We start from the raw sequence: 26,548 nt of genomic DNA, 5'->3' as shown, positions 1-26,548 counted from the left end.
ACAAAAATTCTGCATTTCTAGCAAGTTATGAGAGAATTACTGAAGGTAGGTATAAAGCTACACAGTTGAAAATGATGAAACAAACGATGAATTTCAAAGTTCTTTAGGGATAAGACACAATTTGTTTAATAAAAGTTATCATTAGTTATATATTTTATTTAACTTACAAACTCAACAACAATACATAAACATGACTAAAATAATTATACATTATATTATAAAAGCATGACTTGGCAACGCTGTTGAACACTTTGGTATTAAATTGCACACACATGACAAAAACATGGATACCATAGACATAATGTGGTATTTCGAGGCAGGTATTTCTCACAGGACGTTCGACATTGTACTCCAAACAGGTGGCTAGAAAATTCGACCTGGTAAATGGAATAAGATTGCGCTGATGACAGACAATATGGGGAGGCTGTTTATTTAGTAGTGGTGACCTTCGTCAGCAGGTTGCTTCACCCAGAACCCATATGGGGCAAAGTGTTCGTGTCCATGTCCTTTTGTTGGCCCTCGGTATACTTTGATCTGTACACGTCCATGATGCCCTGAAAAAAAAAAAGATGCACATTGTAATTAGCAATATTCTTGTCATATTCATCATAAAGCATTCAACATCGGGGGAGTATTCAGAAGGAACATTATGGGGTTAGTGGCAAGAATGGATTTTTTCCAGGGAGGGGCAAGTAAGGTTTTTTTTTCCAAGGCATATTTTCCCCCATTATAGTGCTGCGCCCTCCAAAAAAAATTGCTTCAATATGAATTTTTCATGTTCGTGCAATAATTAACACATATTATTGTGGCTGAAATGAAATTATGGGTGTGAAATATCAAACATATAATTTTTGGTTGACTTTCAGTTTCCAGGGGGGCATGGCCCCCTTGCCCTCCCTTTAGGACGTGGCAGGGGTTCAACTATCCAGTATACATCAGAAGTTACCGCTCCCTCCACTCGGTTGTCTGTCGTTTGGTGGGAGATCTTGGCAGCCATATCACGTGAGTGCTTTCACCAGTGATCAGAATGCTACATTTTAAAAGTAGCTTCGCTACAGCTACAGCTACTCTTCAAAAATGTAGCTTCGCTACAGCTACAGCTACATTCTCTAAAAAGTAGCTCGCTACGCTACTCCTGTTCGCTACTCGTTACTTCGCTGCTTTTTCGCTACTTTTGCATAAAAAAAATTAACAACCATATGGATATTCCAAAGAAGACCCTAGTATGATAGTTGTAATTACTGGAAAATAGATTCTGTTATTGAAGACTAAAATTGGTAAAGTCTGTAAGCATAGAACTTTTCTATGCTGTAAGTGCCACAATAATTCAAACACCGTTTTCCAAGTTAAACTGTGAAATGTGCCATGCTTTATAATGTGGTAAACGTGAAATGTGGCTGGTAGCCCTCTAAGTAGTTCAAAGGGCGTGTAAAGAGGTCACTAGTGTGAACGTTCTTACGGGCTGATGTGGGGAATGATGCGATTTTCAACACTTTCGCTTTTGGCACTTACCACTTTTAGTCCTCTATTTATTATCATGATTCCCGTCATTCGGTAATTTTGATAGCAGTGTTACTTCAGTTACTTATTTTCAATATAGTGTTGGAGAATAACGTACCTATGTAAGCGGCAGATCAATTCAAATTTGATATACGAGTATTACAATTAGGATGACACAAAATTAATGATTACAACTATACACAAATAAAATTTCGTAGAATTATTTACATTTATACGGGTGACTGGTAATTAGATGTATTCCCTGAAAGGGGTTAAAGTAGAGACAATTTGCAATAAATTTGACCATGTGATACCCCGTCCGAAAATTAGTAGTTTTCGAGATAATCGAGTTTCAATTGTTTTTTTAAAAAATGACAATTTTCCACATAAAAAGATGAATTGAGAAAAAACTGCTCATTGTATGGAACTTATTTCAGCGTTTTCTGATAGCTAACAAATAAGTGGTTCGTTAAAAAAAAGTTTTTCCCAAATAACAATCACATGTAAGTAACGGGTGGGTCTAAACTTACAAGTGATGATAAAAAAATGCACTCTTAGTTTACTTGGCAATGTATTAGTAACAAAAATGGTATGACACGAAGTGTACAAATTACGTAAATTACTTCCTTGTGACATCTGCTATCCAACAAGGTACAAATGTTGCTAACATACACATTTGTGTACAAAAATTAATACTTCATTCATCTTCATGTGAATGGAATCAATGAACAATACAATTAAAGAACATTACACGTCTTGCTCAAAGTGGGCACCTCCGTTACAAATGCAGGCACGCAGGTTTTTACGGACATTTGTTCTCTTAACTCGTGATGTGATGGTGTCCTTGATGTGTTGACCAGCTGTTAAGATCTTCTCCCTCAGCTCTTCTTGCGAGTTTACCAGTGTCTTGTCATATGGCTCCAAATGTAAAAATCGCAAGGCGTCAAATCGATCGGGGGATCGAGCTGGGCAGTCATCATGCTGATAAATCATGTCACGTCTTGTAGCTAGAGGCACATCCTCCAACAACATTGCCATCCCGTTCCTCAAAAAATGTACATAAGTGATGCCATTTAAGATTTGGGGCAGGAAAAATGGCTCGATCAAATGATTGTTGATGACGTCCATCCATACTTCTGCCTGGGCGTGCGACAGTGGCTGGATGAAAATTACCCAAAGAAATGGATTGGCCGAGGCAGCCCGATTCCCTGGCCGGCTTGATCCCCCGATTTCAAGCCTTGCGACTTTTACATTTGGAGCTACATGACAAGACACCGGTAAACTCGCAAGAAGAGCTCAGGGAGAGGATCTTAACAGCTGGTCAACACATCAAGGATACCATCACATCACCAGTTAAGAGAACAAATGTCCGTAAAGTACTGCGTGCCTGCATTCGTAATGGAGGTGCCCACTTTGAGCAAGACGTGTAATGTTCTTTAATTGTATTGTTCATTGATTCCATTCACATGAAGATGAATGAAGTATTATTTCTTGTACACAAGTGTGTATGTTAGCAACATTTGTACCTTGTTGGATAGCAGATGTTACAAGGAAGTAATTTACGTAATTTGTACGCTTCGTGTCATACCATTTTTGTTATTAATACGTTGCCAAGTAAACTAAGAGTGCATTTTTTTATCATCACTTGAAAGTTTAGACCCATCCGTTACTTACATGTGATTGTTATTTGGGAAAAACTTTTTTTCAACGAACCACTTATTTGTTAGCTATCAGAAAACGCTGAAATAAGTTCCATACAATGAGCAGTTTTTTCTCAATTCATCTTTTTATGTGGAAAATTGTCATTTTTTAAAAAAACATTTGAAACTCGATTATCTCGAAAACTACTAATTTTCGGACGGGGTATCATATGATCAAATTTATTGCAAATTGTCTCTACTTTAACTCTTTTCAGGGAATACATCTAATTACCAGTCACCCTGTATATCAACATATTTTCCTTGAGAATAAATATTGAGTTAAGTTACATAGTGGTTCGAAACTAGTCTCGATTTGCTTATCTGTGCATAAAGTGGACTCCAAATAAAAACTAGGAAAGACGCTTGGAGGATGGGATCCTCCTTCTCCTCCATTCCCCACGCTGCTCATCATCTTTCATCATTCTTCCTCATTCTCACATTAGCCAAAAGTGGCAGAAAGCGACTCTAGATAAGATTGATTGATTGACTTTTTGTTTTAAGTCCACTTTATGCACAGTAAGGCTAATGGGGACTGGACCTACAGTTTAAAGTGAGATCCGGACCACTATGTGCCTCCACCGGGTATCGAACCCGGGACTCCTTGACTGTAGATAAGATAATTACTAAATAAAAGATTGGTCTTCATTGTCATGATTAGCAAAAGTAACAGAAAATCTAAACGGAAATATATTGAGAAACTGATGTGTAAATCCGAGAGTTCTGTTGTCATACTGAGCCATTGATTGCTACCACTATTGCTGTCATTCTAGTGGAAAGTTTTACACAGTAATTAATGACATTTTGCTGCCTCTTATACTAGGGATATCCACAACATATGTTCCGGGGTGGCGCAAACGAGGTATTTTTTTTCAGGGGTGACACAAATGAGGCATTTTCCCAAAATCTAAAAAAAAAGTAGATGTTAGCTGGAATATATTCATATATGTCAGTTAGTTATTTGGATATTAGAATTATTAAGATACTAATGAAATAAATTACGCGGATACGTATACTGTAATATCAAGATATTTATAATCTAGATTATCCGTATTTCCATGTAATAGATTTTGTCTTTGTGAACCTCCTGCAAAAGTAAGCGTTATAGTCGATTTTTTAATGCTGCTGCCACATTCAATATTTACCTCAAAATGCTGAAAAGAAATGTAGCTGTAGCGAAATTTTCGCTACAACTATAGGAATTTTGTAGCTTCGCTACCGCTACAGCTACAATTTTCAAAATATAGCGCCACGACAGCTACAGCTACAAATTTTGTAGCTAGCTACAGTAGCGCGCAACTTTCGACCAGTGGCTTTCACCCAATAAGAGAAACGCTGAAAAACAGCACGTGCTTTGTTTTCTGCCAACGAAAATTCACCCTTTCCTCTGGGAAGGAAATTTGAACACTTGGTTACCACATTACCAGTTGAGAGGATGGGAAGGCAACAGACATGGAGAAAGAAGATATTTCAGATAGCTACAGAAAAAGAACTCGCCCTCTGACTTGAATAGCTCATTTATAGTATTTGCCAGTGGCGTCTCGTGGCCTCAAATTTGGCCGGGGCTTATTGTTTAAAGAATTTAAAATATAATGACAATTCACATGAATTACAAAAAATAGGTATTATTTTCTTATAGACTACAAAACTGGACTTACTTTTTTTGAAAGAATTTAAAATGTAATGACATTAAACATGAATTACAAAAAAAACGGGTATTTATCTTCTTCCTAACTACAAAACTGGACTTATTTTTTTAAAGAATTTAAAATATAACGACAATTCACATGATTACAAAAGAAACAGGTGTTGTTGTGAAACATACCTTTCTACGAATTTTGACTCCTGTTCTTCTGCTCAGCAAATTTTGTTATTACTTATTCGTTGAAGTCCTCTATGTTTGAAATGTATTCTATCTCTATTGCAATCTACTGATAGAGTTTATGTTTTTCAACTCTTCACTACAATAAAGAACACGAAGTTCCCTCTTTAGTTTTCCCTCTTCTATGAAGGGATAATAAATCTGGGAAGATGCCTCTGTTTAAAGATTGTTCTCTTTCATTATGTCCTCGTAGAGCAAGTTCATGTCGACCACAGAATTTTAAGCAATCGATAATTCTATTTAATATATGCCTATTTTTCCGGACAAATTCATTGTGTCTTGTAATTGACAGCCTATGTCCTTCATCAATTTGTGTTCGAACATCAACCCTGCCAAACTCACTCAAACATAGCGAATGAAAGCCACCACAACACTACAGTACAACCAGAGGCGAAGATATAGTACAAGCAATGCAAGCACTGCTTGCATAATTCGAATATCATTTAATGTACTTAATGTTCTAACCGTATTTAGTTTCCATCGCACTCGATTTCGCGAAAAAATGCGGCCGCAAACTCCCCCAGCAGCTCTGTAGCAAGCACCAGCCTCAATGCTTGCAGCCGTTCTGCGGGAAAATAAGGCCTCCGAAGGAGTCACGTGGCGAAGCGTGAAATTGTGGTGGAACCCGTCCACAAAGCTTCTACAAAAAGCTGTGCTTTCCGAGCTTGCGTGATTCCCGAAAATAGCCGAGTTCAACCGAAAGCAGAAGGATTCATCTATGGGTACGTTACCAGCAAAAGCTAGTAACGAATATTTGTCTTCATGAACACGTAAACAAGATCGCAAATATAATAATAATTGTTAGTCATAAAATAACTAAAAGAAGTTATTATCACTGTTCTAAATTCCATATATATATCATATTATATTACAAATTATTTTAGATTTCGCGAAATGTAAAACGCGTAAAAAAAGTTGACATTGGGAGTTGGGGCAGTGGAATTTCTGCACCCCCGTGAAGAGTTTTCTCAGGGAGGGAGGGAAGATTGGACGGACCTCGGTCCTGCACCCTGCTTCCTGGTCGGTCCAGCTCAAATTACGCCAGAAGTGTTGACCGCTACCAGTGTTTGCAACTGCCAAATTATTTACGCAGTAATTCAAGTGAGCTCTTTCACAAATTTTACAATCAATAAATTGACTGCTTTTGAATAAAACTTGGGGTGAAAATAAAGCTATCTGAGAAAGAACTATCTACTGATATTTGTACATGGCATAGAAGTAAATCGTATACATTCTGCATATTATGAGCACAAGAATATGTTTTAATGATTGATTGATTGGTTGTTTTAAGTCCACTTTATGCACAGTAAGGCTAATCGGGACTGGACCTACAGTTTAAAATGGGATCTGAAACACTTGTGCCTCCACCGGGTATCGAACCCGGAACCCCTTGATTACAAGGCGACGACACTACCACTGCGCCATCGGGGAGGCCCGAATATGTTTTAAGTTCTATTATTATGACGCAAGTGGTGTTCCCAGGGTCTTTTTACGGTCCCCATTTTGTCATCTTTTCCTTCCTTTGACGTTTTTTCTTAGATATACTGGGCCAAAAGGGGGTTATGTCTACCATCCACCCCCCCCCTTCGCCCCGGGCACGCCATTGAATGACACTTTATTACTTAAATATTAATGTACATACTTGTTCTGCTGAAATGATTCTAATTCCTCCGCGTAATTTTTATCTCCAAACTGATATATCTTTTGTGACGGATAAAAAAAATTAAGGAAATAGGTTGGTATCACTTTCTGTTGTTTCAGAGATTTTCAAAGTGATCTTGTGTGGATGCTTGCAGTTGTGGAAAGCGCGTGGGATAGTGTGAGTGTTTGTTGCTTCGTGTTTTGTGCTGTGAATTTATCGGAATGAACGCGTATTTAGGAACGGTTGATGTGAAGTGCGGGTGTATTATTGAGCAATTGAAAATTGCTTCGTTTAGCTCGAGAGAGATACCAACACCGCATTTACCGGACTTAAAAACAAGTTAGCCCAAGGGGCTTTGTGCGACATTTCCAAAGGGTGGCATCCAATGGACCAAGAGTTTGAAATTTATTGTGGTGAGTACATCGTCTATGCATGTGTTTCTTTGCTTTGACATGAATTTTTTATTGTTTGTGTTTAACTTTTTATTTAGTGTTTAAGTTACTCCAATGCGGTTTTTAGGGTGCCAAAAAATACTAAATTACATCATGCAGCGTAAAATAAACAAATGATTTCCATTTTTTTAAATCTAAATCGGTTTGGTCACCGTTTGACCATATTAAATAATAATGAACAAATAAAGGTACTAATAAGTAAGTAAGAAATTCCGTCTCCCTTTAGTCGTATGCGGAAAGTTCGCATATGCAAAACGTTTAATATCATATAAATAACGTTACCTGGATTTTTTTAAAAAAGTAAATGTGACGTTTGCGGATCATATGGTTTATTTTTAGTACAGTCACTTTTTTACGATATTTTGACAAATCCAGCGACTGGGTAAATGAGGCTATAAACCTTGAATCTTTCCCCTCGGCATGTCGTTGTACTACATGTTTTGTTGTACTGAAACATTGCTTGCCTCCTTCGTAAGACTACGCTTCGCTACTGAGTACAACACGCGAGATCGACGCGATGCAACGGAGCTAGCCCCGAATCAGCACTCAAATCCACTGCACCCTCCCCTCCTCTCTCTGCTAGCATGTGACCTTCACTGTAGCGTAGGTGGGTGTAGCCCACGCCTTCCTTTGCGACGTGCCCCGGAAAGCAAGAATTGACATCAATGCCGCTAGGAGCGCTGTCGTATCCATTGCAACAGACGATGAATTTACGTGGGTAAAAATCGCCTTTTAAAAGACTGTGTGATAATTATGCGTTATGGTGATTGATAATTACGTCAATACGTCCGTTTTTCTTTAGGGGCTAAGCTCCGGAAGCCCCAAGGGACGAGACGCCACTGGTATTTGCTCACCCTTTGTAAGGTGAGTCCTACCACCAACATCCCCTAAATGTGCCTTCATGGCAAGGGGAACTTTACCTTAGAGTCGAATTACTTTCGGAACATCTCCAACGGACTACGCGAGTCTGTCTAGTGAGCCTATAGCTCTTTTCAGTTCTTACGGCGTGCGCTCTAGAAGCTGGCAGGGGAAGTGGGGAGCGGGGATTACGAAACAGTCCAACCAGACAACAGCAGTGGCGCCGAGAGACACTACGCGGCCGGAAAAAGTACTACGTGAAACTCGTTCTACTGGCCGCTACGTTTCTTATCGTGCTGGATTGGTTGCTTCCCCGCTTCCCCTGCCAGCTTCTAGAGCGCCCGCCGTAAGAACTGAAAAGAGCTATAGTGTAGAACCTGAGCAGGGGGCTTAGCGATAGGTTCTGGGTTGAGATGACGTCAGTGGCTCGCTTCGTTGATTGGCTGCTTCGAGAGTTATGACTCGTTCCGAAGCTTCAAATACATAACAGCCAAAGATGTTATGGAAATAATCTCCCTCTACCTTGTAAGGATTCGTGCAACAGTCCGGTGTTTGTAGGTGGGCTTCACAATCAACTGTCCCTTTTTTCATTGGACAAGGTTTTTCTTTTCGTTGAATTTGTCGGAAAATACTAGTATCAATATATATGCAAGACAAACAACATATAGATAGCAACAAGAGTTCGTCCCTTATTTATATTACAATTGGCATCACAATTTTGCTGGCCTCCCCGATGAAGCAGTGATAGCATCGTTGCCTTGTAATCAAGGGGTCCCGGGTTCGATACCGGTGGAGGCACATGGTGGTTCGGATCCCAATTTAAACTGTAGGTACAGTCCCGGTTAGCCTTACTGGAAGGTGGACTTAAAACACCAACTCAATCAATCAATCAACCTTGTATTTTGCTAGAAAACATGAAGTTGAGAGAGTCCAACAAGCAGGTATTACTGGAGTCCTCAAATTTGAAAACACTCAAATGGATAGCCCCTATGCAACCATTCGAAAGCTCCCAGCAGATCCCGCACACCTTAACTTAACACACACACTTCATTATTTTTGCTGGGCGTGTCATGTAAGAGAATATTGGAAGAGTCGAATATTTGTAAGAATTCCACACCATAATTACAAGACTATTTGCAAAAGCAAGGCTTACCGTCACCAGTTGCCGCTGTAAGCAAATCTTGCTGAGCAACGGTCATTGCTTGAGGAACAAGCACGACTTCTGCCGCCTGTTGGTCGATGGGAAGTCGAAATGGAGATGGCCGTGCAGGGTAAGCTTCACAAAGGGCGACCAGGAAGGCTGCCAGCAAGCCAAGACTCAGCTGCGAAAAGAGTGAAAACAATGGATATCACAGTCACCATAAATACAGGGTGTTCATAAAGTCCCAGTACCATTACAATGTAATGGTGCCGGGACTTTATGAACACCTTGCATAATTAGTATTGGTTTAGTTGGGGATAGCAGAGAATTTGCTCTGTTTCCCTCTGCACCACATTTCACACACAAATATATATTTTAAGGTGGAAAGGGTTCAACTGCTGAAGAAATATTTTTGACGAAATTGTGAATAAGAAGATAGTGCTAAACAATTCGTTGTAGGAAAACCAGAGGAACGTAACTCAAAACTTTGAAGAGCTCTGTTTTGAGTCAGATTGACGTAATCTATATAAGTACAGTACAACCTCGTTAATCCGGACCCCGATAAGCCGGACTTAACTTAATCCGGACAGGCAAAAGGCGAAAAAAAAATAAAAGAATGCAGAATGCAAGGTTTTTAAATGTGGCTGGAAGTCAACAAGAGAGCTTCTCAAAGAAAAGGCAGTCAACCACTGATGAAATTCTGTTTCCCGCAGACTTTGTACTGTACTGTATAGTGTATTTAGGCCTATGCCCTTGAAATACACCATAATAAACGTGTTTTGTTGCTATAAACGGAGTTTTAATGCACTTCTACTGTTCTTTTAGGCTATTTCAGTTAATCCGGACTTTCGTTAAACCGGTTAACTTATCCCCCCTTATTAGTCCGGATTAACGAGGTTTTATTGTGTATATAACCATTAAATTGGAAATCCGTGATTCCACTTTAGCTATAAGGAAAAGGGATGAGGATATCTTCATTTGGTTCCAAACAGGGCTCTTCAAAGTGAGTAGATACGTTAAGAGAATCGATCATAGCATTTTCTGGAGTTCGAGGACGAATTATATTGCCCTATTTTCTTCTGGAAAATTGTCCAAACGAGGGGGTTCTGACACCCGTAACGCCCCTTCGATGCGCCTATTACTGCAAAAAAAACACTCTCCGTTGCTTTTATTGTCAGAGGATATGAAATGAGTTAAAACAAATTATTCCCGATTAAAATGGTAAACTTCATGACCAGTAAGGAGATGCGGTGATCCAATCGTTAGGGTCTATCTGCCATGCGGGAGGCCCGGGTTCGATTCGCGGGGTGGATAATCTCAGGTGGGAAGCTTCCGACCATGTCGTGCATAAAGCGGCTCTGTGACTAATTAATGGGTACCTAGGAGAAACCATCAGGGGTAGAGACGGCCGATGTTTGGTGCTGATTACATCATCTCCACTGAGATAGAGAATGCATGGAATGGAACCCTACGTGTATCCATAGGCGGAGTTCTGGAGGGGTCATGGGGGGCCTGACCCCAACTTAAAAAAGACTAAAAGAATAACACATGATTAAGTTCAGTTACTACATTTTTGTTATGTAGCCATACCGCAAATCTTGACGTAAAGTGGCTTTGTGTTGAGTCAACAGTTACTGCTGAGGCATCAAAAGAACTTTTCAATTTAATTTTTCCAAATTTCTGAAGCTTACTATTGTACCGTAACTTTTTAAAAGTAATACGAGTATTGTATCAATAAAAAAATAATGAAATGCAAAATGCAATAATCGTACTGTTTTGCTTCTTTTAAAACTGACAACCAATATACTATATTAATATTTGTTTATATTTGTTTACTTAAGCGAGGAAATTTAACATTTTCAAATCTAAAAGGCCTAGAACTCAGTGTTTTTGAAGTTATTGTTTTTTTAATTTCTGGGGAAGGTCTCCGGACCCCTTATAAACTAGGGGATATTCAACAACCCTCAGGTACATCATATGCTTCTCACAGAGTCTGGCACCCCCAAAGCAAAAGCTCAAACTCCGCCCATGCCTGTATCTTGTCCTTTACCACGCCTTACAAATGTTTTACAAAAAGAGAGAAACAGAGGGGCAAACCACAGGAGTGACGTCAGAAGGAAAGGAAGAGAAATAAATGGGAACATGAGAAACGTAGAAGAATAGAAGAGAGGGGTAGGGCAATAAACAAGTATGAGGAAGAAGTAGAAGGAAGAGACACAGTAAACACATACAAAGAGAGAGAGAGAGAGAGGGGGGGAGTAAGTGAAATAGTAAGAGGTGAACGGTAAGAAAAGCACAGGTAAAATAAAACGAAACAGAATAAGAGTGGAGAAATAATCGCGACCACAACCAGGGGCGCCGACTTGTCAAAATTATTGGGGGGGGCTCTGATGACTGAAATAAATGAATGAATGACTCACTCCCTCCCTTTTTTATAAATAAAAATTACGTCTTCGTATAGCAGTTTTTAAGCAGATATTATATTCTTCATGCAAATGAAATGTAACATGAGAAACGTGTGTCTGCTCATTTGTTTTTTAGATAACAATTAACATTTTTATTTAAAAGTAGGCTATGTATTTACATTAAGAGGCCAACATAACAGTTTTATGCCGGCCTCGGTAGCCGATCGTGTTGGGTGGTCGGCTCAACTCGCTTTGATCCGGAGGTCTCGGGTTCGAGTCCCGGCGAGGGCATGAGTGTGTTTTAATGTCCGCAACAGACTTGTAAAGAAAGGACATGTGACGGGTGCAAAATAACCTTAGTGTTGACGTACCCGTAAAAATAGCGAATATTTACAATATTTAACAGTTTTATTTAATTATTTACATAAATGCTAACACAAATCGCAGGCAAATAGTTTTACTTTTTTGTTCTTGCTACAGTATTTTACTTTTTTAATTTAATTTTGCAATAATAAAAAAAACACATAGCACGCCGTGCTTTAGCAATAATGCCTTTGATCATAGCCGTTGCCGCTTTCGCAATACAGACTTTTCATAAGCTTTCCTTGCGTACTTTACTGCAAGCAGGCACGTATCCAGAGGGTGGGCTCAGGGGGCTCGAGCCCCCTCCGAAATTTTTTGGTTTACACTAGATAAAATGAGGTGTTTGGCTTGTGTGTGTGAAATAAAATATTGTGATTATAATTTGAGGAGGGATATAATTATCGAGGAAAGGCGGAGAATGTTCTAGAACCTTGAGGGATAACCCTGTTATTGATGATATTGTATGTAAACTTTTCTTGGTCTTTCGGTGTTGTCGCAACGAACGTGAGCATTATTTAGAGATTTGTCAACATTTGGAAGTTGCACAACAAAACACTGTTGAAGGTAGTGCCATGAGTCGGGCGATTCGTTGCATTACTAATTCTCTGAACGTTCTTGAATAGGAGGTGGAGTCGAACTACTGGCAGTATTAACAAAACATTTTATGTGCGGAACATTCCAGAATATAATATGGATATAAATACGTGGATTCAATTTCACGGTTAGTCTGTGCAACAGAAATCATTCAATAAGACTTCAGGAGTAAGTGTGACAGTCGATTAGTGATCAGTCAGTGCCCATTGACAGTTTATAAGATATAGAGATTCGGGGAGGGGGAGAGGACTTGTGACACATTTTCCTGGAAAGTGCTGAAGTCTACTACTAGTACCAGTTCGGGTCCAAAGCTGAAGACATTGCCGACAGTGGAGCCTCAGTGTAGTGCTAGTTTCGGGTCATGAGTCGAAGAGATCGAAGGTCTGTAAAGTGAATATTTCAGCAGTAATGGGCATTGGAGCATCATTTTTTTAAAAAAAGGAATAAGCTGCACAGATCGACTGAAAATCTAAGTTTTGAATGACGATTTATTAGTGACCGGATCAAGTTTCGTGTAAGCAGTCCGAGAGTTTCGTGGGTTAGAAAGGACTTTTAAGTCAACTGTTTTGGAAACACACTCAAAAAACTAACTACCACAAAGGGGCAGCCATGAAGGCCGAAAATTTTATGAATGTCGAGAAGACAAAGCAAGAAGATGTTGCATATGTGGAAATTTTAGCGGAAAAAGCAAGCTCGACGATGACCCCCAAACCAGGGTCTCTGGCATATACCGTGCCATTCTTTGTTCTACCAAGTGAGCTACGGAGTCACCCTTGGCTTCGCTTGATCTTTTGCTGTCGCTGTAGAGAAATGGCACAGTATGCCTGGTGGAGCCTGCATTTTCAGCTAAACTTTCTGCATAGCACATCTCTTGTGTATCCCCAACCGTAAGATGTTGCCTGTTTAATTAACAGAAAAAGGAAATAGAACAAAACTAAGGGACATTCCCACCGGTTGACGAGATATTTTTCTTCCGTGGTCAACACGAGCTGTCGTTTCAATGTGACAATGAGATTGACCCACCGGGGGAGGTTTCACACCGAAGCTACAAGCCGCTACGGTGTGAAAAGTTTCTGTTGATTGGGTCATTGTAAGCGACATGTGTGCCTTCGGTCTGAATTCTTACTGAATCTTGAAGATCCAAGTCACAAGGATGGAAAATTAGGATTTCGTTAAGGTTACGTTTCGAAGGCAGGCGACAACACCATAAAGGATCATATGTAAACCTGGGAGAACACATTCGAATGGACTGTCCATTGCATAACAGCTTCATGAAACACACACATACACATAATGAGATCGTTTCGGCACAAACACAACGTTCGTACATTGCAACAGAGGAGTCGAGTGATAAAAAATGTCCCGATATCACGTTCTGAAAAAATAAAAAAAACATCTTAAACAGTTGCAGATTTAGGAGACAGTTGCCCCCAATTTTTGGCCCCGCAGTATGGCTTTTTAATGCTAACCTTTGTCTACCAAGAGAAAGTAAACTTTTCTCCCCCCCCCCCGTTTTGGAACTGGATCGCTACCATCGACCTTAAACCTTGCGAGGTTATATCTATACCCCTTTAAAAAAATATATGTTTAGCCCCCCCCCCCCCCGAAAGGAATTTCTGGATACGTGCCTGACTGCAAGCCAGTGTTAAATAAACTCAAAGGCTTTACAATTATTTTCCCCTTATTCTTTGGACTAGAGGAAGAGATTTCGAGGATAACTAAATATCGTACATATCAATATTGCCTGAAAGTCGCGTTTACGATCTCAAATTGTTGAGAATTCACTAAACAACATACTGGTATAATTGTCATATCACCTCGTTATTTTGAAACTCTTTTTAGTAAAAATGTTAATACTCATAATTATATACTTAGTATATAGCAATAAGTCATGTGTTTTGCTGTCTCCGTTCATAGCCCCCCCCCCCCAAAGTTGATGGTTTAGCGGTCTCAGCCCCCAAATTTGATGGTCTAGAACATTTCGAATGTGTATTTAAAGTTAAGTTCATGTTGCACAATTGGAGTAAACTTTACAAGAGAAGAAAAATAATACATTAGATCCTCTTAAGCAAAATTATTTGAGGGGCTCAAACCCCCACATATTTAACATTGGGGGGGACTCGAACCCCCCAAGCCCAATGGAGTCGGTGCCTATGACCACAGCACAAGTATCCACAAAGCCAAAAAGGAACGAATATGTACTATAATCACTGTCGTACGCAGGGAAAGCTGATGCCAATCCAGAAATTTTGAGAAAATCAAAATTTTAAAATAAAAACAGTAAAAAAAAACTCGTGAAAAACCAAAGTGATAAATACAAACCCGCCTCAAGATGACTCCCAATTACCCCTTTTGTCTTTGAACCACTTTTAAAAAATCATGGTTAAAAATTATAATTACGGAATACAGCTATGTAATTATCCCACTTTTACTATTCCAGCCCATTAACAAAAATCCGTGTACAGTGACCATAACATATGCTCAGGGCTCGAAAATTACCGGTCGCCAGGTCGCCATGGCGACTAAAAATTTCAGCCTGGCGACTGTGAACTTTTGCTGTAATATGTACGAAATTTTGATGATTCTAAGTTCAAATTGCAGTACAGCGGAAGTTAGCAAATGATTTTTTTTTTTATCAACGTTGTGAACATTTCATAGAGTCAGTAACAATTTCTTACCCTTTGTCCCCCAACATCCCATTTCCTGCTTTCTCAAATAATTTAGCGATGTTTTGAATACCGTGATGCTCAGCATCTTTTACAGAGCGTTTCAAAAGTCGCACAACCCAAACTTTGGAAATGCATAGCTTGAAAACCGTACGAGATATTTACACCGGTTTTTCTGCATTATAAAGCCTCATCCAATGAGATATTTTTCAATGCTTAAAATCATCAGTTCAATAATTCAATTGCTCTTATTTAGATAAATGCTAACATAAATTTATGAACCCAGTGATAGCCTACAGGATTAGTTTAGTGCAGAAAACCCGGTGTAAATATATCTTACGATTTTCATTATATATATTTTCAAAGTTTGGATTGCGCAACTTTTGAAACATGTACGTAGTATGCACAATTACTATCGAGGAAAAACAACTTTCAAATAAGATACACATCTGTAACAATTGTTTGTAATTATTATTTGCTTGGTTATCAAAGCGTTAAGCGAATGACGGACTTATATAATTTCTCTTTCACGCCTTGTAAGTAACTAATGTCTGGAAAAAACGTAATCGGGTTACATTTTTACGCGTCGATGATAGAAGACAATAAGATTCAATTAAGTAATTTTGAAAAAGAAAAGTTACTCTCCATTTTTACAGCATGCACCTCATTCTATTGAATTTTCGTTGTATGGTCCAAGGTATGTTCTTAACATGAAGAAATAGATAAAGATGAAAGACGAGAGAAGTGAGAGAGATAGAGAGAGAAGAGAGATTGAAAACATAAACACAGGAAAAAAGAAAAAGATGTGACAAAAGGATAGAGAGAGAGAGATAGTGAAACAGAAGAAGAGAAAGAGATAGTGACACAGAGGAAGAGAAAGAAGAGATAGGAAAAGATAAACTCAAGAAGAAAGGAAAAGATTTGACAAAGAGAGACAGTGAAACAGAGGAAGAAAAAGAAGAGATTGGAAAAGATAAACACAAAAGAAAAGATTTGACGAAGAAAGAGAGAGAGAAATAGAAGACGAGAGAGACAGATAAATCAAGATATGGAAGGCGGAACATCTTCTTCCTGTCTTTCTTGATGTTCCGCCTTCCTTAGACAGGAAGAAAATGAATGATTTGGTATACTTTACTTCGCCTGTCTCCCACTTTTGGATAATGGCGAAGATGAAAAAAGAAACAGAAGAGACAGAGATAAAGTGAAGAGAAAGAGAGAGAGAGAGTAAAAGAAGGGCAGAAATAAAGAGAACGAAAGAGAAAATGAAGAGAACGAGAAAACCTCTGTGGCCATGGTTACAAATACAAAAAGAAAATATTTCATCCTCTCTTGAAGTCCCCGGACAGAATTCTCTTCGACGCCAAAGGGCTGTTCGTTCCAAAATTGAGAGAACATCAGAGGCAAGAAACAATACAAAGGCTATGTAAATGTGTGGGTGGGTTAATACTCGTCCAATTTTTCACTGGGCGTCGAAGAGCGTTGTCGTTGGATAATATTGAAGGGGTTTCCGGAATTTAACCCTCACCCTTCGAAATATCGTCAAAATATTAATATAGGCTTACCATACGTCCGGGATTAGGCCGGACAGTCCTGGTCTTTTAGTGTTGTCCGGGGTGGCGTCCGGGGTTTTGAGAATCTGGACATGAAAATAGCTACAGGTATTGAATATTCACCAGAATTTATGACCGGCAAGGGTCGATTATACCTTGTCTTTCTTCGAGATATCGCCTTCCGAGCGGTTCTGTTTCCGTATTTCCGTGAGCGTCTTGGTGGTCTTGCAAGCGTGTGAAGTAACTCGCCTACACGTTTTTGATAATTATAAGTATTTACAAGGGCTTTGCATTTGGCAATGGGCAAAAGAAAGTGTGCATTTAACGTTAACAAAAAAGTATTATCCCATAGCACCACAAGGTTCCTTAGTTTGTTGTCTGCAATAGAAAGAATACTTCCTCTCTTGTGACAAACGCCCAAAATTATTATTTGATTTTTTTGAAAATCCAGAAAGTGAATTGTATTTGAAATTTTTGCATGGTTTTCTACAGTTATTTAATAATGTAGTTTTGAAATTGGAAGCTAATTCTATCACAGCAACAGAAGCATTTCAGACATATTCTCAATTAATTTATCAACTTCAGGAAAGAGAACCCATAAATGTATACCATTTTCTGCGAAAGAATTGCTATGCACTCTAAAAGAAAATAATGATGTTCACGAACAATAATTCTTTTTAAGCGTAGACAATATTCTAGTATCCAATACTTAGAGTTGTGGAGAAACAATAATAATAATTAATAACATTAATAATGTTCCAATAAAATGTTAAGGCTTTTAAGTAATTTCAATTTATTTTTGTATAAAAACCTGAAATTCAGCAGTAATGAGTTGATCGCGAATATGTCCTGGGTTGGATCCAAGAAAATATGGTAAGCAGAGGCGTGGCATGCATGTAGCCGCTGTTACCGCAGGTAACACCAAAATATAAATAATTGAAGACCGCATTTGTCTTAAAATATTATTACGTACATAAGCTGGTAATATTGTCGTAAAGTAAACATTGCAGACTGACATTTTTTCTGACACCGGCAAAAGCGAAGAGGAGGACTGATCCGGTATCCTCCACAGGCAACATGAGGAAAGGGCCCTGAGCCCACCCAAGGAAGACTTCGCGTTGAGGCAAAGACTGACCGCGGGAGGAGGAGGCGGGTTTTTGGCATGCCTGTTTAGCTGGCGCAGTTGCCGGTGATCCTTACCGGAAACAGACCAGTGTTGCCATATTCAATTGACAGAAAAGAGCTAAGTCGCCTAATCGGGTCTATCTTACTCTGAAGGTGTCGTCCAGTCACCCTGGGGAACGATGCCGCAACGCCTTATGATCGAGGGATCCCGGGTTCGATGCCCGGTGGAGGCACAAGTGGTTCGGATCCAACTTTAAACTGTCCCGATTAGCATTACTGTGCATGAAGTGGACTTAAATCGCCAAATCAAAATTTAAAAAAAATCAAATCACACTGGGGGAAAAGCAAACTACCAAGTGATATTTTGTATTTACACTAAATATCAGCGATTACGAAAGTCCTCTTTGTCCTTCTTCGACATCATGGGCGAGAAGGAGAGGAGAGGGATGGGTATGGTCAAGGGGTCCGCTGTCCTTCTAAAAATGTCAACCTAAAATTCTATATTTCACGCATATAATGTTATTTCCGTTACAGGAATTTGTGATAATTCTTGAAAGGGCCGATTTCGATTGACATAAGTTGTCGCAGGAATGCGATAATTTCGGATTGAAGCAATGTTTTTGAGGTGGTAGAACTGTTTTTGGGTGAAAACATTACTTACAAGAATAATTTCCCGATTGTTATCTTAGCACGCTCTGAAGTGTCAGGTGTCGCAGGTTCGAATCCTCAGCAATATATGGTTATTTCAATGTTCGTTGTTATTATTTTACTTACATAATTATAAAAATTAATAATTACATACCAAAGAAATAATAATTTTATTTCAATAATTCACCATGCATCCTCATAGTCACGATTACGATTATCATATAAAGCGAAAGCCTTAAAGGTAGCAAGGATCGTAAAATATACGAAATAGTAGTGGTGTCAGAAATGAGATTTCTGTGATTTAGCGAAACATGGGAGTGGGAGTAGTTAGGAAACAGATGAAGACTACATCTACTCTACACACGTCTTATTTGAAACGAAAAGTTTCGCTATTTGGGCAAATCTGGTTTCAAAAGAACTAAGATGGCAACAGTAGTAGAACTGGACTTCTTGCAGGTTCCGAAGGAAATATTGGAGAAGGACCGATGCTGAGAGGGGAGGGGGCAAGGAGGGTGTTTCACGTGTTACAAAAGTAAACAACGGTTTGTGGGAGGGACTGTGCAGTGGGAGTTTTGTGAGTGGTGTCTTTCGTCTTTATGTTGTTTTCGGGCATTGTCAATTAATTAATGGAGCTTGCTCAGAGTTCCGAGGTGGCGGGTTCATCCTATCTGAACAGTGTGTGTAATCGTGCGATAGAAGATATTTTGAAGCAACTTTCGGTTCGTTCTTTTGCAGAAAAAAATCGAAATTGTGGCGAAAGGGAGGCCAAAGCCTATGTTTTTGAACGATTTAGAAACCAAGTCGTCTGCTGGATATGACCGACATTTCAATGTTTCGTGGTATAACGACTATCTGTGGTTATGTGGATGTGCGCAGTTGTCGAAACTCTTTTGTTGGCCATGTACTCTATTTTCGGGTGGAAAAAAAAGTGTGGAATTCAGATGTGGATAACATGTACCATGACCATGATGCACCCAAAAATTCAAATTCAAATGAAAAACTTCACTTTATGACAGCATCATAGAAGTTTCTTGATTTGATTTGATTGATTTTGCTTCGCTTGTGCCACTTTTGGCTAATTTGTGAGGATGGGGATGAGTGATGATATGATGAAATTGATGAATAGACATCACAAACGTCCATAGCCAAGCCAGGATTCGAACCCGGGTCCCCAGCATCATACAACTATTTTCAAAGAAGAGTCGTCGGATTGATCTGCTCTATAAGTAGCCTTCGATGTTTCTGTAAGTATCAAATTACGTATTATTGTGTAAACAACCAATGTTTGCAATTTCACTTCAGTACTTATGTCAACATTTTTTTCCCTGATTAATAACTTTACCAAAATCTAGTATGGAATTGAAGACGTACCAGATTAATATTATATGAACTTCTTGGAAGACATTGGGGGGGGGGGGGGGGCATGAGGTGGGGAGGCGCCCAAGTCTCCCTTAAATGTCCTACTGATAACCGGTAACACTTTTAAAAATCCCACGCCAAGCCACTGATGGTAAGCCTATATTAATACGAATGTGTGAACAATTTACTATCTTTGTCCGTTTGTTTCTCTCTATATACACACGCGGCCGCGATTTATTTTTGGGCACATCGCTGATTGACACCCTGACATTCGTTACGAGACTCGGCGGCAAGCGGTCCGGCGTCAGGGATTGTCTTTTCCGGTGAACGGGTTCGCGACAGTCGCACGCTACAGTCTGTTTTTTTTCGTTCTCTTTCCCTTTCTGTTGACGTGCAGACTGACGCCAGTATAATCCTCCCTCGGAAGTTGTATTGTGTCGTGTCCGTGTGTTGAAGATTGTGGCTTAATATGGCACCACAAAAATTTACATTACAACAAAGGATATATCTTGTCGAGTGTTACTTCGGAAAGAGGAATTGGCGGAGAAGTGCGACGACGTTTTGCAACGAAATTTTCTGGTGTTCCCGTTCCACATAGGACCACTATATTAAACCTCGTAAAAAGGTTTAGAGTAACAGGGTCAGTTCTGAATAAAAGTGGAAAGAAAAACCAAGTATACAAAGACAATCCGCACACCATCCGTGAGTTAAAAGAGAGTATTGTACGAGAAATCGGGAGAATTACAGTAGACGAACTTGCACGTGTAAATGCCAATTTCCTTCGGAGATGCCAGGAATGTGTTGCAGCAGAGGGACATCATTTTCAACACCTACTGTAGTCAAGGTTAGTACGCAATATGAAAACTGTAATTTTAATAGCCGACTCTAGCGACTGTTGCGGACCCCGTTGACCGGGAAAGACAAGCGCTGACGACGGGCCGCTTGCCGCCGAGTCTCGTAGCGAATGTCAGGGAATGCTCTGACATACAGAACTTTCTTGTACTTCGAAAAGGAAAATAATTGTACATTACTATTGATTCTAATTCAAATGAAAGAAAGAGATGCAGGAAAATAATTCCCTAATTATAAATTAGTTTAACGAATAGTTCAAATAATAAAGCACACATTCGTTTGCCTATTTCTGAGAATACTGCCCTATTGCAGAAGCGTGCGGTAAGGAAAGCCGGGGCAAGCGCCGCTTGCGTTCTTTTTTAAAACACTTTTGATATTTAAAGTTCGTGTTTTTCAATGCCTCTATACACATTAGAATGGAATTTATTTACTATAAGATATTTACATTGCAGAATTTTCATTTCCTCTATTTTCTGTTCTTTTGGCTTGAAACATAAACCGGCTACACCCTTGACGACGTTGGGCGATGCGCCACGATTGACCGCGTTTAGAAGAAGACTGCTCGCCTTTCTCCCCGCTTTTCGAGTGACTTATGCAGTTCTTGCATGGACACTGTCCATCCCCGTTTACGAAGAAAAAAGGCCGAGGGCAAGCAACACCAAGACCGCATCTGTCTTTGGCAAGGGTGTTGGAAAGAATTCGTCCACACGGCCACAAGTGTTGCTAACTTCCAGAATTTTCTGTGCATCCGTAGTACCACTTAACGCGGTACGATTTTCATGTTTGATACTCTATAGTAATCAACAAATTACATTATGAAGTTAGCCAGAGATCACAAGTCGTATGCTATTTATAAGAAATGAAATCACAGCTGGTACTTGAACATATTCGTCATGTGGTCGGTTACTCGGAAATATGGAGGGTAACTGCAGGTTATGGTGAAAAGGAAGGTTAATTTAGAAGCGTGGGTGCTGCTGTTGCATGTTGTTTTTTACTGTGATATTGTGATGTTTTTTTCTGTTCTTTGTGTCGTGTTTTTGTACCTGGTGTAAAAGTACATTGAAAATTTCCGCCATGGTTGACATACCAGAAGAGCCATCAATTTGCAGTGCTGCAGGTAAGGCCTTGATTAGGGAGCTTCTTTCAAAACCATTCAGTTCGAGAACATATGGTGTAAAGTTGGAGCTTGTGATTGTGAGTCGAGCGACCGTGTCCTGAACTGTGCACAACCAAACCAACTAAGAAAGATGGGAAAGTTTTCATTAGGCAGTTTAAAACATCTCAGTACAACAATATTATGTGGTAGCAACGATCTTAATAAATTATTTTGTTGGCCATGTGTTTTGTTCAATACAAATTTAGGAACAAGCTACAGTGACTTGAGCAATTTTTATAATGCAGTGCAAAGACATCACATCTGCGCTTGCATCCAACTGAAGACAAGTCATGATTCATAATTCTAGCCAAGTAAGAAACCGAAACCCGTCCGTTTGTTTAAGATCGAAACTTTATGCTAATAGGATGTTTATTATTTTTAGGGTTCAAAAAGAACGTAATTTAATTTACAGTTGCCCTCAAATATCAAGTAAATCATTATTTTCTTCATGGTTGAAATTTACAAGTTTATATCGAGAGGCTTGTTTCTTCTTTATAAACCTGCAGCGAAGATTTGATTTTACGGTATGTATGCACTTCACACACTCAAGCCCGATACTTCACCATTATGCACATTATTGTAGATAGGGATGTGTGTAGGCTTATATTATATTTGAAATTGTTATAATTAGGGAACGGAACTTTATGTGCTAAAAAACACAGAAATATTTATTTTTTATGTGTCATAAATGTTGAAAATATGTGATAAAAACAGGAAAATATGTGACAAAAATAAAAACATTTGGTAACAAAAACAAACTATAACATGCATTTTAAACACCTGAAATTAGTTTCTAAATGATTACCTCTTACCGAGCAATTTTTTGGAAGAGTTGCAGTGGATCACCATAGTTTTTTCCAAATTCTCCATTGTAAATCTGTGACGATTATCTCTAAAAAGCATCTTATATTGTGAGAAAGATCGCTCCACGTCACAAGAAACAATTCTTGCATATTTGAATCACGAAATGTCACTAACGCTTAAGTTTTTCAAAGCTTCCTCTTCCTCTACTTCACTTTCCAAAACACATGCAATTTGGCACAAAGTTTGAAAACCTTGTTTTTTCCCAAAAAATTCTGTACATTTAGACACTTAGATCCAGTGAGTTCTTGCAGTTTCGATTCTACTATACGGACTTTAACAATGGAAGCTGCCAAAGTGTTCGCGGACGATTCAAGCTTTCATATGGAATTAGAGAGAATGGACAGGTTTGTTGAGATGTATGCCAATTCGACTTTTACGGAGGGCTCCATCAACAGTTCTTGCAGAATTCTTCTTTGTCGAGATCATTTACAACAGATACAATTTTTTCAAACTTCTGGGCATAACATCTGCATCCAACCAAGTGCCCCATCGCGTAACTACAGGTGTAGGGGGAAGGGGTACCTCAGGACATTTTTGTTTAAAATTGTCTATTCTTCTAGCCAACTTGATAAAAACTTTCTTGCCATTTGAAACCAGTTTATCGACATTGGGATAAAGAGCTCTTATCTTTTCACATATTCTATGCAACGCATGGGCCACACATTTAACGTGCACCATTTTGGGGTAGCTAACGGTAAGGCCTACTGCAGCTTTTTTCATGTAAGCTGCAGCATCTGTCACGAGGAGAAGAACATTGTCAAATGTTATGCCTTCCGGCCACAATAGCTGCATTGCTTCATTAAAAAGCCTTGCTATCATTACGTGTAGCCAGCCCCAGCTACTACTTACAGCTATTTTCTCCCAATAGGATCATAGGCGAGGTGCCAGAAGTCTGCCAGCGAGGGTGTTCAAAGACAAAACAAACCTAGCACTCTCGATATGAAAGAGGTGCAGAGTAGCCTATAAACATTTTTCCTTCGAGGATTTCGAGGTGGATGAAGTCAATGAGCGATTTTATGTATTTAAAATGAAAATTCGCAAAATATGTATTTACATACGGAAAACTGGAAAATATGTGTTTTTATGTAAAATAAAATTTGCTGTGTTGACATATAAGGCTATAATCAGAATTTTGGCAAAAATGAGGGTCTGTATCTTATCGCAGAAAAAACATTTAATTACCTAAAGTTCCTTTCCCTAGTTATAATTAACCAAAACGAAAAATTAACCCATCGCTTGCCTATCACGAAAGGTCACGGCACGCCCCTGCCCTATTGTCAGTGATAACTTTATTTTCTGTCTGTATTTTTGTTATTTTACGTCGCTTTTCTGCCACCTTTGGCTATCGGAACGATGAGGATGAGTGATGGTTAGATTAAATTGTTGAAGGAACATGTACAAAGGAAACCCACGCTAACCCCAGGAACTTCGGTGACTAAATCAAAAGTCGACCGGCGTTATCAGTGATGCATGTACAGCATAGGCGGAGTACTGGAGGGGCCCGGGAGCTGGCCCCCAATTTAAAAAAGACTAAAAAAATAACACATGATTACACATCAGTTACTACATGTTTGTTATGAAGCCATACAGCAAATCTTGACGTTTAGCATGATTGCATGTGCGGTAATTGCGCCGCAATAGCGGGTCTTAGACGATTTGATTGATGTGTACGGTTTGAAGAAAGAAAAACGAAAAACGACTTTGTGTTGAGTCAACACTTACTGCTGGGGCATCAAAAGAACTTTTCAATTTAATTTTTCAAAAATTTCTGAAGCTTACTATTGTACCGTAAATTTTTTTTAAAAGTAATACGAGTATTGTATCAATACAAAATTTAATGAAATGCAAAATGCAACAATCGTACTGTTTTGCTTCTTTTAAAACTGACAACCAATATACTAATTAACATTTGTTTACTTAAGTGAAGGAAATTTAACATTTTCAAATCTAAAAGGTATAAAACTAAGTGTTTTTAAGTTGTTGTTTTTCTTTTAACTTCCGGGGGAAGACCTCCGAATCCGTTATAAACTAGGGGATATTCAAAAACCCTCAGGTACATCATATGCTACTCCCAGAGTCTGGTCCCCCCAAAGCAAAAGCTCGAACTCCGCCCATGGATCAGGGGTGCCCAGGGGGGTTTCATGATGCGCCTGCGTCATGGGAAATTTTTGGGGGGACAAAATTTTATACCAATTATACTGTACATATCTTCACACAAAAATGGGGGGATCGTATCGTTTGATTGACTTGTTATTGATTTTTAGTTTTGGTTATTATGTACAGTGCGATACGGTTGAAATGAAATGAAACACTACTTCTTATGCCTTTAGAATCGGTTTGGATGAAGGCGTGGTATTCGCATTAATACAAGGTTAATCGAGCAGAAAAATTGCCCTCCAACCTTCGACGGAAGTCAATTGTAGGGGGCAAGGGGTGACAAACATTGACGGCCAAGGGCACCTGCAAGGAGGCACAGAGGAGCAATTACCCCCTTCGATTCCAAATTTCATGCAAATAAAAATACATTTTGTAATTTTTTTTGCTTGCTTCGCTCACATTATCTGCTTTTCTCGTTTTCGTTAAGCTCAGAGCTGTAGCTAGGGGAGGTGGCCATGGGCGCAGAATGGTCTAAGAAAAATTGTAAAAGAGAGAATGCCATGGCGTCCAGTGAAATTATTTGCGCCCTATTAAATCAATATTGTTTTCATTTGCAAAAATTGGATCTAAAAATTTTCTTGCTCGCTTCGCTCGCATTCTACTTCTTTCTGTAGAGAATGTAATATACAACATTATTCAAATAATATCTGTTGTATATTTGTATTGAATAACCTTTGAATACGTACACAATTTAGTGTTAGCTTGTTGCATATGTATTTTCTTATTTTGTGTCGCTCCATGTTACATATGTGTAAAAGATATGTTGTGCATGAAAGTTAACTCATGTATCTTCAGAAGGCATTTATCATTCAAAAATACAGTTTGTGTGCTTCATTTGATACTACTACAGGTAGTAGTAGTAATAATAATAATAATAATAATAATAATAATAATAATAATAATAAAGCCATTATTAATATTGGTACGTTTATCCTGGCACTTGACCCCCACCCCCAGACAGAAATTCGTGGTTGCACTTCTGGTATCTTCTTATGTTTCCGCAAATTTTGTCCGACAAAAATAATTTGAATAATTAATTCGGCATAAACGGGGGGGGGGGCAAATGTTCTACCTTTTTGGGGGAGTGCGTCATGGGCCGGGGGGGATGGGTACCCCTGAATGGGATGCATAAGTATTACAAAGCAAATTGTCTATCACCACGTTCATGCACTTTATTTTACGCAATGAGTGCGTCAAGAATTGAAACAAAACACCAAACAAGCTGCAGACAACTTATGCACCAGTACACGTAAAATTGCATTCTTAAAAACACATAGGATGCAAGAGGAAAATAATGAAAATGGCCACGGACAATTTGCAGAGGAATACTTGTGCATCCCACTGTACTTATAGGCAGTTCTAAATTGTATACATGGAGTCATATTAATGGTCAAGAGGCCAATCAAAATTCAGAAGCGTTCGTGTCTGGACATACTTTAAATTGTAAACAACACATGAAAACGTAGACTAGCACTCTATGACACATCACAAATACCAAACTTCAAGAAGTACATAACAAAAATACTCACAATGCTTCTCATAGCTGATGTCCCTTCGCTTTCAGTTCTTTCCTGGATAAAATGTTGAATTGAGGGATTCAGTTGATTCGTTATCTTATATAAGGGGCTTTCCACAAG

At 39.0% G+C, this 26,548-nt stretch overlaps 1 protein-coding gene across 1 annotated transcript; it reads right to left on the bottom strand.

Annotated features, from left to right (window-relative positions):
- Positions 1-147: 147 nt before the first annotated feature.
- Positions 148-26,548, bottom strand: LOC145980299 (uncharacterized). Its single transcript, XM_083113317.1, has 3 exons — positions 26,441-26,548; positions 9,185-9,353; positions 148-554 (listed from the first exon to the last, which is right to left on the bottom strand). The coding sequence occupies exons 1-3, from the start codon at positions 26,450-26,452 to the stop codon at positions 433-435; spliced, it is 303 nt and encodes a 100-aa protein (XP_082969443.1). The 5' UTR covers positions 26,453-26,548; the 3' UTR covers positions 148-432.

The sequence above is a fragment of the Lepisma saccharinum genome, chromosome 27 (assembly GCF_977018435.1).
Source record: "Lepisma saccharinum chromosome 27, izLepSacc3.1, whole genome shotgun sequence".
NCBI lineage: Eukaryota > Metazoa > Arthropoda > Insecta > Zygentoma > Lepismatidae > Lepisma > Lepisma saccharinum.
The sequence above is the reverse complement of the archived record's forward strand: the minus strand, read 5'-3'. Positions and strand labels throughout refer to the sequence as shown.

Bases quoted from the DNA above. Each gene is read 5' to 3' on its own strand.
- LOC145980299 (XM_083113317.1), bottom strand. The intron at 555-9,184 runs GTAAGCCTTGCT...TTTTTTTTTCAG, and splicing joins TACAGCGGCAACTGGTGACG to GGCATCATGGACGTGTACAG.